Source organism: Odontesthes bonariensis, chromosome 5 (assembly GCF_027942865.1).
Source record: "Odontesthes bonariensis isolate fOdoBon6 chromosome 5, fOdoBon6.hap1, whole genome shotgun sequence".
Classification (NCBI taxonomy): domain Eukaryota; kingdom Metazoa; phylum Chordata; class Actinopteri; order Atheriniformes; family Atherinopsidae; genus Odontesthes; species Odontesthes bonariensis.
Window position 1 is genome coordinate 8,718,429 of NC_134510.1, and position 17,054 is coordinate 8,735,482.

The 17,054-nt window shown below is 40.4% G+C and overlaps 1 protein-coding gene across 8 annotated transcripts in view; it reads right to left on the reverse strand.

Annotated features, from left to right (window-relative positions):
* Window positions 1-17,054, reverse strand: part of vps13b (vacuolar protein sorting 13 homolog B) — a 310,547-nt gene that overhangs the window by 155,321 nt on the left and 138,172 nt on the right. For all 8 annotated transcript variants that reach the window (XM_075464765.1, XM_075464763.1, XM_075464764.1 and 5 more), the window contains exon 22: window positions 5,729-5,862. In XM_075464765.1, coding sequence (XP_075320880.1) covers window positions 5,729-5,862 — 134 coding nt within the window. The remainder of the gene's footprint in view (window positions 1-5,728; window positions 5,863-17,054) is intronic.

Here is a 17,054-nt window from a genome sequence, read left to right on the forward strand (position 1 = left end):
AGTTATAATCGGTACTAAATACTGAGTACGATCAGTACAATCTTCAAAGCCTCGTCTTAATTTGTCAAAAATTTGAGTTGTACTTACAAATCATTTCAAATTTGTGTGATCTGACAGGTAGCGAAGATGAGGTGTTGAATAGAAGGATGATAGGATGAGGGGAAAGGGCAGAGGATGAAGTAATGTGCCTGCACAAGGCACTCCAGCAGAGGGTCAGATCCTTTTCATGGAAACCATCTGGCCACCTCTATTTGAGCCACACCAACATGCAGCACACATGATTCTTTTCTCTGTCTTTCTCACTTTCTCCCTGCCTTCAAACTCATTTTCTGCCCATTTTTCTTTATTCTTCCTTGCTTCCTAACCTCTCTCTCCTTTCCATCATTTTACCTTTTCAACCCCAGTGCTTTTTCTCCTCTTTTTTTCTCTCTTTCAAAAAAAATACCCTACTCATTAATGCGTGGCAGCTGCAGGGAGCAGTGTTACTTCATTTTTCCATGGCAACAGTCTCTCTGTTTCAGCAGATCCCATTTCAGTTTTGGTAGCAACGTGCTCCTTTGCCAATGTTGAACACATTCATGTGTTAAATAGAAGGAATTATTTCAAAATTCCTGAAATAGAATCGCCATCCTGATCACTTGCAATTATTATCAGGGCTGAGGGAGAACACGGGTGTCCTCAGGGAAAATAAGGTGGAGAAGGAAAGATGACAAAATGAAAAGGGGTAAAGGTGAGCAGTGGTAGGCATAACATTTTTTGGGGAGGGCTGCATAGCACAGAATAAGACTACAGATGCAATAAAACACAAGATAAGGAAGGGCCCAGTAAAATATACTTTAGCAATAAGTAACACAGCACAGCCGTGAGCTAGAACATTAGGTGGAAATATAGCTGGGGTCAGAGAGGGAGAGGTCATATGAGAATGATTTCAGTCCGCTCAGGCCAAAGTGACAACTGGACAACGGCAATTCAACCCCAAGTGGAAGAATCTATCTATGGTTTGTGTGTACCGTGGAATACAACCCCTTTGAGTTCTGGGTCTCCCAACTGGATCTGCTCGGAAAAACAATCAAAGGGAGGCAACCAGGAGGCATTCTTATTAGATGCCCGAACCACCTCAGCTGACTCCTTTTGATGTTGAAGAGTAGCAGCTCTACTCCAAATTCCCTCCAGATGAGCTAACTTCTAACTATCTCAAAGGCTGAGCCCTGCCACCCCCCGAAGGAAACTCATTTCATCCACTTGTATTCATGATATCATTTTTTCGGTCACCACCCAAATCTCACGACAAAAGGTAACGGTTGGTACAAAAACCAGTAAAAATAAATTGGACCGATGAATTGAAAGCTTTGCCTTTCGGCTCAGCTTGCTTTTTAACACGCTGCTGAAAACCAAATTAGTCTGTCCATCTCTCACTCTAACTTGCCATCACTTGTGAACAAGATCCCAAGATACTTAAAGCACTCTCCTAAAAATGGGACCACCACCCTGGCCTGCCACTCCATTACACCAGACCTCTATGCGACATGTCAGCCAAGCCAGTCCCACAAAGTTCAGAGCCTTCAACTTTTGCCAAAGTGATAGGTTAGTCTTCCCCCAAGACCCCACACTCTGTCTCCTCAGTTGAGGACATAGTGGCTGGATTGAGGAAATTCTCAAAGTGCTCGTTCCACCGCTCGATGATACTTCCACTTTGCGAAAGAAGTTCCCCACCCAGGGTGCCAGTTAGCTCAACTGGTTGAAAAGGCGTCCCATAAACATACGGTAAAGCTATAGTATATATATAGAGAGAGAGAGAGAGAGAGTATAAGAAATGTGATGGATAGAGAATCAAGTTTTATTTGGAGTCATATAGGAACCATGGCTCAGAAGCATTTCTGGAGTTTGGTTTTAGAATCACCCACAAATAGATTGCGATACTCATGGATTCACGTAATAACCTGGACCCTGACTGCGCATGACAGGACATCAGCACAAATCTATATCACCTATGTCATTGAAAAAAGAGAAGTGTAGGGTCTCTTATGCTCATTTTAGTGCATAACTACAAAGACCAAAACTTCAAATCAGAATCAGAGCTTCTTCGACTTTCTCCAGCTGCTTTTCTGCTTTTTATACTTTGAGTTAGTGGTGTTTAAAACATTACATTAGCTATATTCAACTATAAACTCCCTGTTTAATGAAATACATAGTATGGTAAGACATAGCTTGTCCAGATTTCTAGAGGTATGATAAGGGATAATGCAGCCAAAAGCTTAAAACTTGAACAACTAACATATGTGACCAAAATGTGTGATGCTAAAATCAGAGAACATGTCTATTCTCTGTCGTCTCTGATAGTTGTGAATTTCTGGTACTGGTGGAAAAAGTGACAAAGTAAACCTTAGGGTATTGTACCTTTTCCATTTTACATTAGTCAGGGTCAGTATTTGAATGAACAGTGTGGAATTGCGGATCTCATTCTTTTCGTCTCTTTTCTCATAAATCTTGTGTGTAAGTATGTCATAGCGACAAAGCATCATGACCGCATTTCAGACCAGAACTATTACATTTTTTACAGTTTACACAATCTCTAACTATCAAATTTTCCTATTCTGTTTAAACAGCTTAAAGTGTTCTGAGCAGCCACAGAATAATAAATACTTTTGTAACTTTGGATCTGCCAGTCTCACGGACCCAACCTCTCTCAATCCCTTTAGTTCCTTTCCCTTCTGTAAAAGATGGAAAGAAACCCCACATGGTAAATTGGGCACATGTGCAGCAGTAGTGTGAGCCATTAGATATTCTGTTTACACCACACTTAAATAAATGGAGTGGTTTAAGTTTGGGGATATCCAAGACCTGGGGTACCAGCTGTTGGGTTATTCGGTTTGGTTCGCTTCCACTCCCATGTCAACAGGACAGAGTGTTTCCTAATTACTGTTGCAGTTTGTGGTGCAGTCCTATAGTCGCGCAGCCGAAGGGGACAGGGGAAAGTGGAGGCAATGACGGGCTCAGCAAACTATTAGAAGGTTCAGTTACTTTTGTGGAAGTAATGTAAACATCTCAATGAACTGACATGAGACCTGGATTCTGGAGCATTATTTCAATTCATGTGTCATGCTCGCTTTCATGTTTGAATGACATCATTTTCTGGGGCACTAGCATAAAGAATTAAGCAGACTTAAGAATGATTATTGAACTTGCCTCATTGGTTATTGTTTACATGCACAAAGAAACTTGCCTATGAGCTGTATTCTAATTCTAAATTATTTAGCTGTGATTGAGTTATGCAACTACATACCAACTGACAAAAAAACTACTATGCACCTGTGAAGACTTGACAGCACTTACAAGAGGTAAAACAGAATCCATTTGATTTATGATAGTTGAAATCTTAAGATGATGGAAATTTGACATCTCACTGCAACAAAAAAGCATGTTGTGGTGTGACTGAAAACACCAACAGTCAAAGAATGGATCAATCTTCTTAAAATAAAAATGGTCTAACCGTGTTATTTCTAAATATTATAGTACAGTATTATTGAAAATGGAAAACTGTAGTATGCAAAAAGATGTCAGTAAACCCCTTCAGTAATGCTCCCCACATGATCAATGCGCATTCAACACAATGTGGTGCTCTTGCATCATGGGGATGCCAGTCAAGAGCTGTCTACGCTTCCTGATCAACTTCAGATGGGCTTGGTTGTGATGTGGTCTCTGCTAACTGTTCCAGTCAAATGCAGGAAGCAGAGACACACTATGAGCTCTTAACTTTCCAGTTCGATTTTTAGACTGATAGGTATTTCCACGCAGCAAGCCACAAGGAACCATGAGCTGTCATAAATGCATATATATGTAAAACAAGCTAATTGGCTAACATGAGTCCCTGGAAACGATACAGCCACAAGTTCGGAGACAGCTTAGCAGGGCAGTGTTAAGCTAAACCGCCGCATATTTCTGTAGCACCTGTGCAAAGAGGTGGACAGGAACATGGTTTGATGGTCTCTAGAGCTGATTCAGAATTCAGTTTGTGTGCCATAAACATTACTGTAGAAAAGACTAATGCGGATAAGTGCTGTAGTGTTAGATGCCAAGAAAAAAAGCATTGGGCCTCATGCAAGAACATTTTCGTATTTTTATTCTAAATTTCTCTTACTTTTTTCGTAAGAAGGTCTCGTACGAACACGCCACGTCAGATTCAACAAGCGCTCTTAACTTCGGAAAAAGTGTGTAAACGACCTGCGTAAATGATGAATCACACCTGTGCGTATCTTAAGTTCACGTGCACGAGGATAGTAGATTTGCATACTCCACGCCCTAAATGATACCATATAAGGCTGTGCTTCCTCTCTCCTGTGCCAGGAAGTGTTGAGTGCTGAGAATACGGGCTCTGAGATTAAAGTTCTGCTTTCAGAGATCCAAAAAGGAAAATCTGTCATTTTTAGCAGTGTCAGCAGTGGACGGGACCTGCTAAAGTGAAGAAATTGGAAGCAATTACGAGTGCTGTTAATACCATGTCAGCGAAATAAAAAAATAAATGGTTTTATATGAAAATGGCTTAAAAAAAAACGTCTCGCCATGGGCAGGCGATCGATGACTGCAACTAAAGCCGTGCAATCAGTTGTTGCCTCATCATGATGGCACTTTGATGGGGTGGTCCATGAGGGGGGTCTTCTGGCACCACAGCTTCTTGTCTGCCTGGGCTGGTTCAGGTTGTAGGAGACCCTCGTTCATGGCAATATTGCGCAAATCTGGCATGCCTCCTCTGGGCTATTTTGCCCCCCAGCTGTATCGAGACACACCCACCTGGCCTTCAGCAGTGCGCTCCACAACGGCACGGGTGTTTTGATGCGTATATGTCTCGTGCTCCAATTATGATTGGCAGTCCAGCCACGGCATGAAAGTCCCTCTTAATTTGCACTTGTTGGACAGCGGCGTATGGGAATTTGATGTACCATGGTTGATAAACTGATGAGAGCTTTGATGACCAAGGGGAGCGCACGACTCACAGAGGACTGGGACATCCCTGATCTGTCTCCAATCTCCCTCTGAAAGGTTCCCGTGGCCAAAAATCCAAGGGTGGTGAGGTCCTGGACGTGTGGTGGAATTGGGTTTGATCGGCGTGTTTCTCTCTGGAGTTGTGGCTCTAGCAATTAAGCTGCATATTTGCAGCAGCACAGTCCTTGGCAATCTGAATCGCGATCTCAGCCATTCGTCTGTCTCCACACGCTCTCTTCCAAGAGCCTGACGCGCTGAGGCATCCAAAAGTCGCAAGTCAGCCGCTGGTTACGCTTCCCGTTATATACAGATTCAAATTAACCTTCGATTAGTGCATATTTGAAGTCAAACAGAATAATGTCAGCATCATTGTTGGGTATAATGTATATATTTATTTATGTTTTCTTCAAAGTAATTAAATATACAATCCATTAGTCAAGCAAACGTGATTTGAATAACAGCGGACTATTTTACGAAACTCCTACGACAGCTCTGGATCACTCGTAAATTCTGTTCGTACCTGAAAGAAAACGTAAAATACGAAAAGATTGGTGAATGCGCAAATTCTCTTAAATCACTCGTACGGACGATTTAAGAACAAATCTGTGCGTACGAACGCTTCTTGCATGAGGCCCATTGTGTCGTTGCACCACAGCAAAAGAAAATATTGTAAACTTTTGCCTATTGTTGACTGATGGGTAGTGGATGCAGTAGAGGGATCAAACATGATGACAATCTAGCTTGGTACCTGCAGAGTAAGTCGTTTTACAGCATCCCAGGCATGGGCGATTAGTTCCTTCATTCTCTCCTCTGAGGCAGTCCATGACTCCTCAACTGTGGTGTCAGGCATCACCCTCATTGGGATGGACAGAGGACGGGATTCTGGAAGAAAGAAAGAAAATGGTGAAGGATGCAGGGGGCCCTGGATTCGAGTTCTTCTTTCATAGTCAATCACATTGTGCTTTTCGTCAACATTTTTCAGACCGTATGCACCCAGTAGCGATATCAGATTTGTTTAAACATTTAGCCCACTGCTAAAGTAACCTCTTTACCACATAAGTAATGTAGCACCCTGTAAAATCTTAAACAAAATAACTATCTAATCTATTAACATGAGGAAATGTACTGTCGTGCATTTATCCTTTACCTAACCCTCTTTAAAAATCTCTGTTATTTTCATTTGCTGTACAGTATCATGTTATATGATGTTTAACTGACACTTCATTGAGGTGATGTAATGCTGGCACTCAGGTTTCTTGTCTCCTACAGTGGGAGAGGGAACTGTGAGAACTGACAGAAAGTGTGTGCGTGCGTACACACACGAATGCATGCACGCGCGCACGCACACACACATGCTGTCCTAGACATGATTTGTCCTTGTGTACTTGCTGTGGTCTAGACGAGGGATGATCGTCTTTGCCGACACTCATGGCAACAGAAATGACAGCAACAAATATATACAATTAACCTTTAGGGTAACCATATGAACCAGGGGACAAAAAGACAACTCCCATGTTCATGAGGCGCTTCTTGTAGAAACACGAGACAGAGAAGGAGAAACTGAGCGAAACAGATGGACAGAAGCAGAGACGGGGGGCTGAGATGGAGGCATATGCAGAGAACACAAAGCCTACCAGGTTAAATTGAGGTCTGTGAATGTTAAAGCCATCAGGGCATAAGAGGTTAGAGAAGGGGAGGTTTCTCTGAAGACGCATTAAGACATATTCCATGATTTAAAGGTTTGCCTTGCTCAGCAGCTCTATCCCACAGTTGTCTTGAAATAGCACTGATGTCACAGCACTATTGTGCCCACTCAGATGTCATGTTCCCGAATATCACCAATGGTTGGCATGGCAATAACAACATGTTACTGGGACAATGGTAAATTGATAATTGGTAACTCGTGTGTTGTTGCTGTGGCAACTTGCCAAAAACTTGTGGATTGAGGATCTGTGTTTGTGTGTGTGTGTGCACAAGAATGTGTGCATAGAATGAGTGACTAAGACCGCAGGTGCATGATGATACTTTGTGTGTGCGCACACGCGTGTAAGTGGAAGAAAGCAGACTGGACTCTCTTCCAGTGTTTTCTCACGCTCAGCATCCAGGTGCCTTTTGCACTTGGGGACTATGAAATAGACTATTTGTCATGATGCCTACAATCAGTGTTGAACTGCATGTTTTGTACATTTGGCAAAGCATATTTTCCAATCTACGTTTTCCTTCACTGTAACTCTTCTGCTACATTTTCTGTGTGAATTATATACATCTAATTCCAAGGTTCCTATGCTAAATACCCACATGGTGAATGATGGCAAAAATTGCTTTTGACAGGACAGATTTTGTTTTATGGAGCGTTTTTCATTAAGTAATGTGTAGCGTGCACGGCATAAACTGCTGTAATGCCAGTGGGTGTGTGTTGGAGTTTTTCTATTGGACTTCATTAAGGAGCTGTTTCCTATTCAGCCCTGCTGAGGATCCGTAGAGACATGACAGAGCTCTGTGGCTACTGCTCTCTGTCATTTGGTCCAGTTTTCTAGACAAGGCAGAAATTCCTCCACCAACAGGGTATGCTCTTTGAATAAACATGTACAGTAAGCCGAGTGTGCCTTTTCCTTTTTGAATAACTAGTCAGTAATGAAGTGCGTCAAACAAGTCAGTAATTTGTGTGTGTATGTTTGGTTGAGCAAAGTTTCATTCAATCAGAGATTATCTATAGCTATACCATAATCTTTTGTCTTTTAAAAAAAAAAAAATTGTCCAATTTCCAAAATAATCTACTACACACCATCTTAGTCTTAGCAGGAAGAAGGAGTGGGACTTGCATGACTAAAAACTGGCACCTTTTTAAATGTCTGTGAGTACATTTGAAAGAAAACACTGATTTGAGTTTAAATAGTCATTAACATACAAACTTACAAACAGTAGGTAGAGCTATCATTATTCATATTAAAACACCCCTATTCTGCATTACATTTAAACCCAAAATCAATAGTAGCTTTCAAAATGTCTCTTGAATCATTGCGCTTGATCAGTCTATTTCTACTCCATCCTGTTTATTCATTTTCATAGAGGTCACGAGTTTAGTATCAAGTTGCATTTTTCATCTATAAAACCTAGCAATTGCCCTAAACCTGGCAGGCCTTGACCCAAAAGACTTTGGGGGTAAGCAGCATTGTGAAAGCTCTTCCCCGGAGAAAGTCTGTTAGGCCAATCAGAAAGTGTGCTAAAGTACACCATAGGAAGTAACAACGCAAGGCTACGCTGCATTAAGCTCTGTGCTTGGTTTTAAATACCATTCCAAGACTCTATCTGTTAATCCTGGGGTCGTTATTTGGAATAAAACTGCCATATCTTGTTATAGTGACTTGGCGCCTGCCATTTCTGCAGAGAGGGCAAAGAGAGAGAGAACGAGAGAGAACGAGAGATGCAGACAGGGACGGAGAATAAGAAAGAACAAAAGATTTTCTAAATTCAAATGAAAGAGAAATAGGACGGGAGTGCCCAATGCTCTTAAACCTACCCAAGCCTAACAAGCCTTAGGAGTCCTCTTAAAGTGGGGTTATTCCCCCTGCCTTGTGCCACCTCAGCCATGTCCTCGTTTTCACCCTTTGCTTAGCCATTAGGTTAATTTGTTATTGGCCAAAGTTTGACCATCCACTCTGTTCCTTGCCTTTCCTAATCTGTTTTTTTCTCACTGGCCTCAACCACTCCCTCTGCCCGTCCGTCTCAGTACTCAGCTGGTTTGTGGAGCTGCCAGTTCAGTTCCCTATAAACCTTCTCGTGTTCTGATGGTGATTATTCATCCTCTTTAACAGCTCCATCACATGTCCCAGCAAGTAAATGGCACATGTGTTTGAAGTCAACAGCCGACGCATGTGTCAAGTGATCAGAGAAAAATTCAGACACCAGAGCCCCATTACAACACTGATTTTAAGGCAAGAAACAAATCAATGTTGCCTCATTTCACAATGTCCAACACAACACTGCCACAACAAAGTAACAAGGCTGTAAAATGTGTAAGGGTGTGTGGTGCGGTGTTTGTGAATCATTCAAGTGTGCGATTTACTATTGAACACACGTATGACTATACAAAGTCACTTCATCTACGATCACACTGAAACACTAACATCATAACAGGACCAGTAGACTTTCCACTACTAATTCAATTAAACTTTAATCACAGCAACAAAAGTGCAAAGCATCCATACACTTTTCCCAAGGGGTTGAGTAACTCAACCATGAAAACAACCTCACTGAGGGATTTCGACATTTATACTATTTACATGAGCTCCATTTGTTACAACACTGTGGAAGACCACATTAAAAAGTAGTGTTGCGGCAGGCAGATTTTCTACATCATAATGCAAAACAATACACACTGCAGCATCTCTCCTTCTGCCCCCTAATAAGTCAAAGGAATTGTGGAGGAAGACTTGTCAGTTTGTGTATGTGCAGATAGACTAATTAAGAGAGAATTCGTAAATTCCATCGTCTAACCTTACTAACCGATGTACAACTTCATATGCAAAGATAATCCTCAACCAGATAGAATTTCTGTGGGCCATGCACATATGACACAACATCTAAAGAATTTCAACAAAATGACATGTCTTCTCTGTGACACCGGGAACTTTTAAAACATCGCATGTGAAATCATCTCGAACCAGTCTCTTCTCCGCTCCTTTTACTCCGTCATCCTGTCACTAAACCCCCGCTAGCCAGTATACTAATCCATGCTGCATCTGATGAACCACAACTCAACCCCAACTTCCCCCCTCTGCTCCTCTTACTTAAACCCTAAAAAACCGCAGCCAACATCCACAAGGCCTAATACCGTTATCATTCATGAAAGCAGAGACGAGATTCATAAGGACACATGCATTCCCCACAGACCTCTCAGTTCATTCTGGAAGTCAATCAGAGGTTTGTATGGGCTCATCAGTGTGCATAGGCCAGAGACATTGTAATGTGACGGGTAGAGTCCCCAGCAGGCCACAATCATTCTTCTAAAGGCGGTAGGGGTTTCCATCTCATTATTCCTCGTTTTTTTCGTGTTTTCCTTCCCCACTCTGACCATCATTACCATGATAAATTATTGACTTTACCAGAAAAATTAAACTATATAAATAACTCCACAATGAAAATATTATCCCCCTCTGAAAACCACACAGCAGCCAATAAAAACCAGCCTGATTTCAATCAGGCTACTTGGGCTTGGAATATAGTTATGTATGACTGCACAGTTCTGTCTGATGTTCACTCATCAGTCCCCTCTCTCTTTTACATATGTATATATTAGTTTCACTCTGCTGTTTATTCTTCTAAAATGTAGTAATTTGTCTGTTCGGTTTCATGGCTAAATACCCCCCCACCCCAGTTTTTATTTATCTATTTATTTATCAAATCATTTATTTATTTTTGTGAGCAGTCCAGCCTTGACCATCACCAGATATTGTCCCCGACCTTCCAGACTGACAGTGTGAAAAATGCCGATGTTTCCATTTGGGTTCATCTCTTTTGGGACCCTCTAGTAAACAGGCAAATTAGATCTAATCCCATCATCCAGACCACAAGCAGTCAGGAACAAAGACAACAATTCTCATTCCAACCTTTAGAGAGCAAAGCCAAATATGAGAATATATTTCTCAGCTAAAGAAGTATGTTCTCAGAGAGCCAGCAGCTAATTTTAGGACTGAAAAGAAAAGCCAGTGAGATCATTACTCTGGTAGATGTTAGAGAACAATGAGAAGCTTGGGACTTGGGAGGCTCTTGATCAGAGACACGGTGTTACTGCCAACCAGAACATTCATTAGGGACAAATAAAGAAAATACTTAGAGGCTAGTTTTATGTGAACCAATTTGTGGCGTAATTGTGTGGGCAGACAGAAATCGACCTCAAACTTAGGAGAAATGACTTGTTTTCAAAGTTGTCTTTCCATGGCCTCTCTTGTAAAGGATAATCACACCAAAAATGACTGTTAACACTTCTGGGATGATGTTACTAAGCAACATTCAAACAAACCTATGATGCGAGTTAAATGATCAGTGTTTTATTTAGAAATGAAGTCAAAACCTCAGGCGTTACAGTTCATCTACCCAAATATTCAGTTGGACCACATATAGGCTTAATATTTACTAAGTGAGCATTAAGTGTACAAAGAATGTGTCATTATAAAAGACGGATCAGTTCAAACAGCACCAGTCTAATTTGCAGACTTTGTGTGTTTAGTAGCATGACAACAGATCCTATGTAAATACAAAGTGCTGTGTTCAAAATCCACCCATCACCCACCAGAACAGGCTTTAAACCATTTCACCCAGGTTGTGTTCTGATGTTTTCTAACATCTGCTCCTCGTATCTATCATGTGCACTGATCAAACGCAGACACAGAGGAGAGAAAGGGATAAATATTTTGCTGCCAAGTGGAGCTGAGTGGGTACTAGCTGAAAGACTTGAGCTGTCCCACGGCCCCAGTATGATATCACCTTAATGCTTTTTTTTTTTAGGGGGAAATTATTTGCATTCAACTGGTTCTGTGTGTCTCTTTAGACTTGACAACACATTTACAACCACCCTCCAAGAAGAATGCAGGAAAGTACCCCCTGATTACTGCAAAACTGTAGCTTGGCTGAATGCAGTAAGAGAACAACATAACACTCCCTCCACATCACTAAGATGTCAAGCACTGGTTCAAACACTCAACTGGAAGCGAGGACATCTAGCTTGAACAATGTTCTGAGAAGGCTTTGACCTCTCAAAACTGAAAATGCGTTCCTTTCAATGAGTTATGATTTATTCTGGGTGATATTGTGCGGACATCAATAGCTTCAATATCAAACTATGACAGTCAATAGGCAAAAAAAAAGGCTCCAGTTGCCAATTTCACTGGGATTTCGACAACTGATGATTTGCACTGCACAATATTACAAGGACCAAAATTATCAGGGCAGAACACAATAAGGCTCTATTTCAACATTAACATATCTAGCACATTGAGTCATTTGATCTTATAGTATTTCAAACAATCAAGTTCTCAACCTCCATTTTTTATCTGCCCTCTCCAATAAGTGGTTAAGGCAATACTATGTAACATTTCTACCTTAAAATAACAGCTTGAAAAAAGTTGTGCGGCTAGAATGAGTTTTAATATTACGATTGGCCTGTCTCCTATGCCCTTCGGGGGTCTGAGTTGGAAAAACTGCGCTCTGTAACTTTGCTGGAGCGGCCCGGCAGCTGAGCGGAAGTACTTCGACTTGCTTTCTGGCACACCTACCGCAAAAACAAATAGACCCCTCTCACGCTCCCAGGTACATTTGATTACTCTTACCTTCTCGGTCGACATAGCTTGCACCTTCTGACTCCTCGCCGGTTCGTCAACAAACGTGAAACGTGAAAGAGAAAGGGTGTTGTATTTACGACAGTGTAACCGTACATTACCTCCAAGCCTGTAGGGGGAGCTCCATAAAGGGCTTTTTGAGAAGTTACATTGTATTGATTTGACCTAGTTCAGGTTTCTAATTTTGGTAATGTCTCAGGGGGCAAGTACAGTGTTTTTTTTGTCTGCTTTTCCCCCTCCATTATGTTTAAATGTGAGCAACAGCAACACGGAACCAGGCAGAATCATTACTGTATTTGGATTAAACTTAACCCGTTACAATCTGAGGCTTTATTTAAAAATGACTTCTTTATCCCGAGCGTTTTCTGGACATTTCTTGTTTTTTTTCCCATAAGCCATTGAAAAACAACAACCGTAAGATGAAAACCATTTAAGAGGTTTCAGGAAGTGCGTTGCATTATATAATTTCCTTTTGGGAAGAAAGAAGTATTTTTTTTTCTTCTTTCAGCTCATTGTAGGACTATTTTATAACACGATCTAAATTAGTCAGCCACAGTGTAATATTATTATGGCTCCTTTAAGCATCACACGATGTCTTCTTGACAGTCAAGTTGAGCAGCAGTACCAGTAGCAGTCCAGTTGGCTGACGGCCGCTGTTGAACCCAAGCTTCTTCTATGTTTATTCCTCATGCATCCCTGTGAATGGCAGTTCATACACGTGTTGACTCCATTTGGCAAAGGACCTGCAAATCTCTCCTCTGTTTACCCAAACAAATGACTGAAGACTGAAAAATAAAACGTCGCTGCAGTGATTACAAACCCCCTTTGAGTCCTCTGAGAAATGATATGCCTGCAATAAACCCGCAAATGAAATCGACCTTGTCTTATATCCGGACATTCATTTGGAGTCATGTTAAAATAAGCACATTACATCTATTAAGGAAAAAGGCCAAATCATAATTTAGAAAAAAAAAGAACGTTGCTCTGTGTACCTGCTCCAAAAAAGGGAAGAGATGTCTAAAACCACCACAATCTTTTGTCTTTAGGCAATTATTAATATGCAAGAAAATCTCTGTTTTAGCTGATGAGATTGAGATCCATCAACTCACAATGCTCATTTCTCAGTTACACTCAAGTGTAATCTTTACACTTAAGCGAATCATTCATACTTACTAATTTAATCCAACCAAAACATCTGGATCAGATGTCCTGGAGTGAAAGTACAGTGATTTCAAATAGATTCCAAAGAAATCAGTTTATTTGAAGCGGGAAAATGTCCATTCAGATGAAGTGCATCTGATCAACGAGAAAAAGTAAATTACCACTTTATGTCCTGCTACTAGTCAATATATTATCTAAAATAAAATTGAAAATAGTTAACACATAACTAAATGGGCTTGAGGGTCAGATTAATTTGTACTAAATCAAATAATTCATTTATTTATTCCAATAGACATCCAGACCAAATTATAGGTCATCTTTATAGAACTCACTCCTCTTTGCTTTGTAAGGGTAAATCCAACTTAAAAACAGAAACCACATCTGCTATTGCCACGACGATGAGTCATTTAAAAGCCTAAAGTTTCTCACTTTAATTCAGCTGTGTACAAACATAGGTATAACATATGAAGTTGGGTTTGGGTAGAATTTTACCAAACCAAAGAGAATGTTTTTATTTGAATAATTTTAGCACTACATGACTACGACCTAATACAAGGATAAAGATCAGGTTAAATCAGTCTGCAAATCAATTGTCTGAGTGCCAGATGTCTATATCAACATGGTCAGCCAAAAATGAAAAGAGTAATAGATGTCAACATTCCATTTATCACTCTTAAGATAAATCAAGAGCAATAATGAATAATTAAGTGAAAGTTAATTGGAACAGCATTTACAGTTTTGCACATTTACGTGTACCAAGAATCACCCTAAACTAACAAAAATGCTATGGAGTTCTTTTTTCTTTTCTTTATTTTTTAGGGCTATGACAAAGTCATTTTTGAATGAGAAACAAAACATGACAGGAAGAACGCAGTATTATATAACCAGGATAAGGTGGAACTGGAGTTGAAGTATGGAAAACACAGAGTGCTCAGTGTCGAGCTGTAGTCCATCAAGATCCTCTGACTGCAGGGAGGCTTACAGTTTCACCACAATTAAAACCACAAGGGCTAAATGCCTCTGCCCTTTTCTTATCCTGATTGCTTGTGGAAACAATTTGTAACTTTTCATTACATCTTCTCCTGTAACACCACACCAACCTCCAGAAAAGAGCCTCTTCATTTACTTACAGCTCCATTCCAACGCAGAAAACTGGAGTGGGGCACCGAGGGTTGAATTCGAACAAAACATAGCATGAGCACCTAGTTACCAGTGTCTTGTTTTCACTTCGCAAGAGAAATATTTGGATAAGAAAGATCTTGAGTCTGACTCAGTATTTGTTTCTGACCAACTAATGTAGTCCAACAATGAGATGCCATATACAAATATATCCAACACTAAACACTCCAACAGACACAATTTAGGACCAGATGTGCTGTCCTCTGAACTAATCACAACAGCCAAATCACCATGTGTGAGTGTTTTTCATTCATGTGTCTTAGTTAATACTAAGATCTTGCCAGGTTTTGTTTTCACTTATCTACAATGACCTGGTGGCAGACAGAATGACAAAAATCCAGACAGGATGAGACAGACAGAAGAAAAAGCAATTAAAAAAAAAGCAGACATTTTGCAGGAAGGCAAACGGACAGAAAAACAACTTTACAGACAGAAATACTGAGGAGCAGCAACAGTGATGGACAACACCCCGACAGCTAGTGTACTCTAGTCAGAGTGTTGCTGACAAACTACAGCCTTCTTTGAGCTTTGTGTGCAGTGTTGGAGCCAAGGTGATTGTTTACTGACACTCCAAATGAGAAAATATACTGTTGAGATGTGAATAAGCAAATATGCTGTGGTATGAAAAAGCCATTAGTGTGGACTGAATGAAACAAGGAGGAAAAAAAACAAGAAACAGAGGGAAAACCAGAAGAAAATGGCAGCATGACTTTTCAGCTGTTTAAACGAGTGAGGAAAGAACTCTAATGGCCTATTTTAGACTCTAAAATGTCAAAGGACCTAACGAAACATGGTGGAACGTTATACACATCCAGCATTATTTACAGCCACAAGGTGAAAAAAAAAAGAAAAACAGGGATTCACCACTCCTGTTGGGGCTACATTTCCCAGCAAAGTCCTACTTGCTTGTTTCCCCTGACTCATCACTGTAGCATTTTGGCAGAGAATGTTTAAACCGTTACAGCATTTAAATGACCTAACGGTCAACAGCAGAAACTGGGAGAACTTCTTAAAAGCTCATCAAATCTCATCATTTGTTCATTTCATTTATCTATTTATAACTTATTAAGGGGAAAGCACTACAAAAAAACCTCAAACACCAGGTGAAACTTTCTAATGTAAAAAAAATATGAATCAAGAAAATGAAAAAGTTAAGGGGCTGGATGAGTTGAAAGATCGAAATCAAAAATTCTTTCTGAAAGTCCCGAATGCTGCTTCCTGTTGACCCAAGAGGAAAGAGACAATTCGACTTATTCAAATGGTAAGATTCTGAGACCCAAACAGGAGGGTCAGTCGAGTTGCAACAAACTGTGAGACAATACGTAATACAAGTGGATCCTCTAAATGATCTGTTCTGAAACAGACCCCGATGTAGAGCTAAAGTAAAAACAAGTGACAGCCTTCTCACAAAACAGCAAAGTACATAAAGAGGCAGCAAATGACTCGTGCAGAAATGTGACTGGCTGAGAGGACTTGGGGTTGGAGTTTGAGTGTGGCTGAAACCTTACTGATTCAGAGTAAAAGCTAGAAGAAATGGCAACGCCTATCTGGATATAACAAGGCAGGAATATGAAAAAGAATTAAAACAAATAAAAGGGATAAAAAGAAAGAAATGACACTGAAAAATATGAATAAAGAAAAAAAATTGAAAAATACTATAAAAAAGTACATAAAATATAGATATAGATTGAAAAATAAAAATATAATTGAATAAATATAAATAATAGGGCTGGAACTTTAGCGCGTTAATTTCGATTAATTAACTACACACATATTAGCGCGTAAAAAAAAAAATAACGCATTTTAATCGCACACTATAATTTTTTTTTTTTTTTTTTTTTAAATACAGACGGATGGACGCAAGTCAAGCAAGACTGATCGCAACCACTCAGAAATTTACTGATGATGAGGGCTGACGAGGGGCTCGTTGTGTAGCCAATATTTCATGCGGCATTAAATTTCATGCGGGCGGAATGAAAGAAAGATATGTCTGGAGAGAGCTTTTGTGTGTGTGCCAGTACTTCCGGTGAAAACTTCCGGTGATTTGACAGCTAGCGCGTCAGGTTAGGGCCAGTGGCCGTAAACAAAGGTTATAGCCGAGAAGAAAGATGATAATATTACGTAGCTAAAAAGACTAGCTTTCTTCAGTAGCCTAATGCTTACAGATTTAGCAAGCCTAGCAGCCTCGTTGCTAATGCTAGCCGCCGTAACGTTACCAACCATAACCCGACGTCAAGGAGTTGGCTAAGCAGGTTATGGAGGTGCTGGCAGAGTTAACTTCATATTGGGTGAGTGCAGGTTTCATTCACTTGTTTTCATTCTTTCACAGGATTGATTCACTTCATTGGTTTATCCGATTGCTGGCCGCCGAGCCATTATGTGTCTCGGAACATGTAG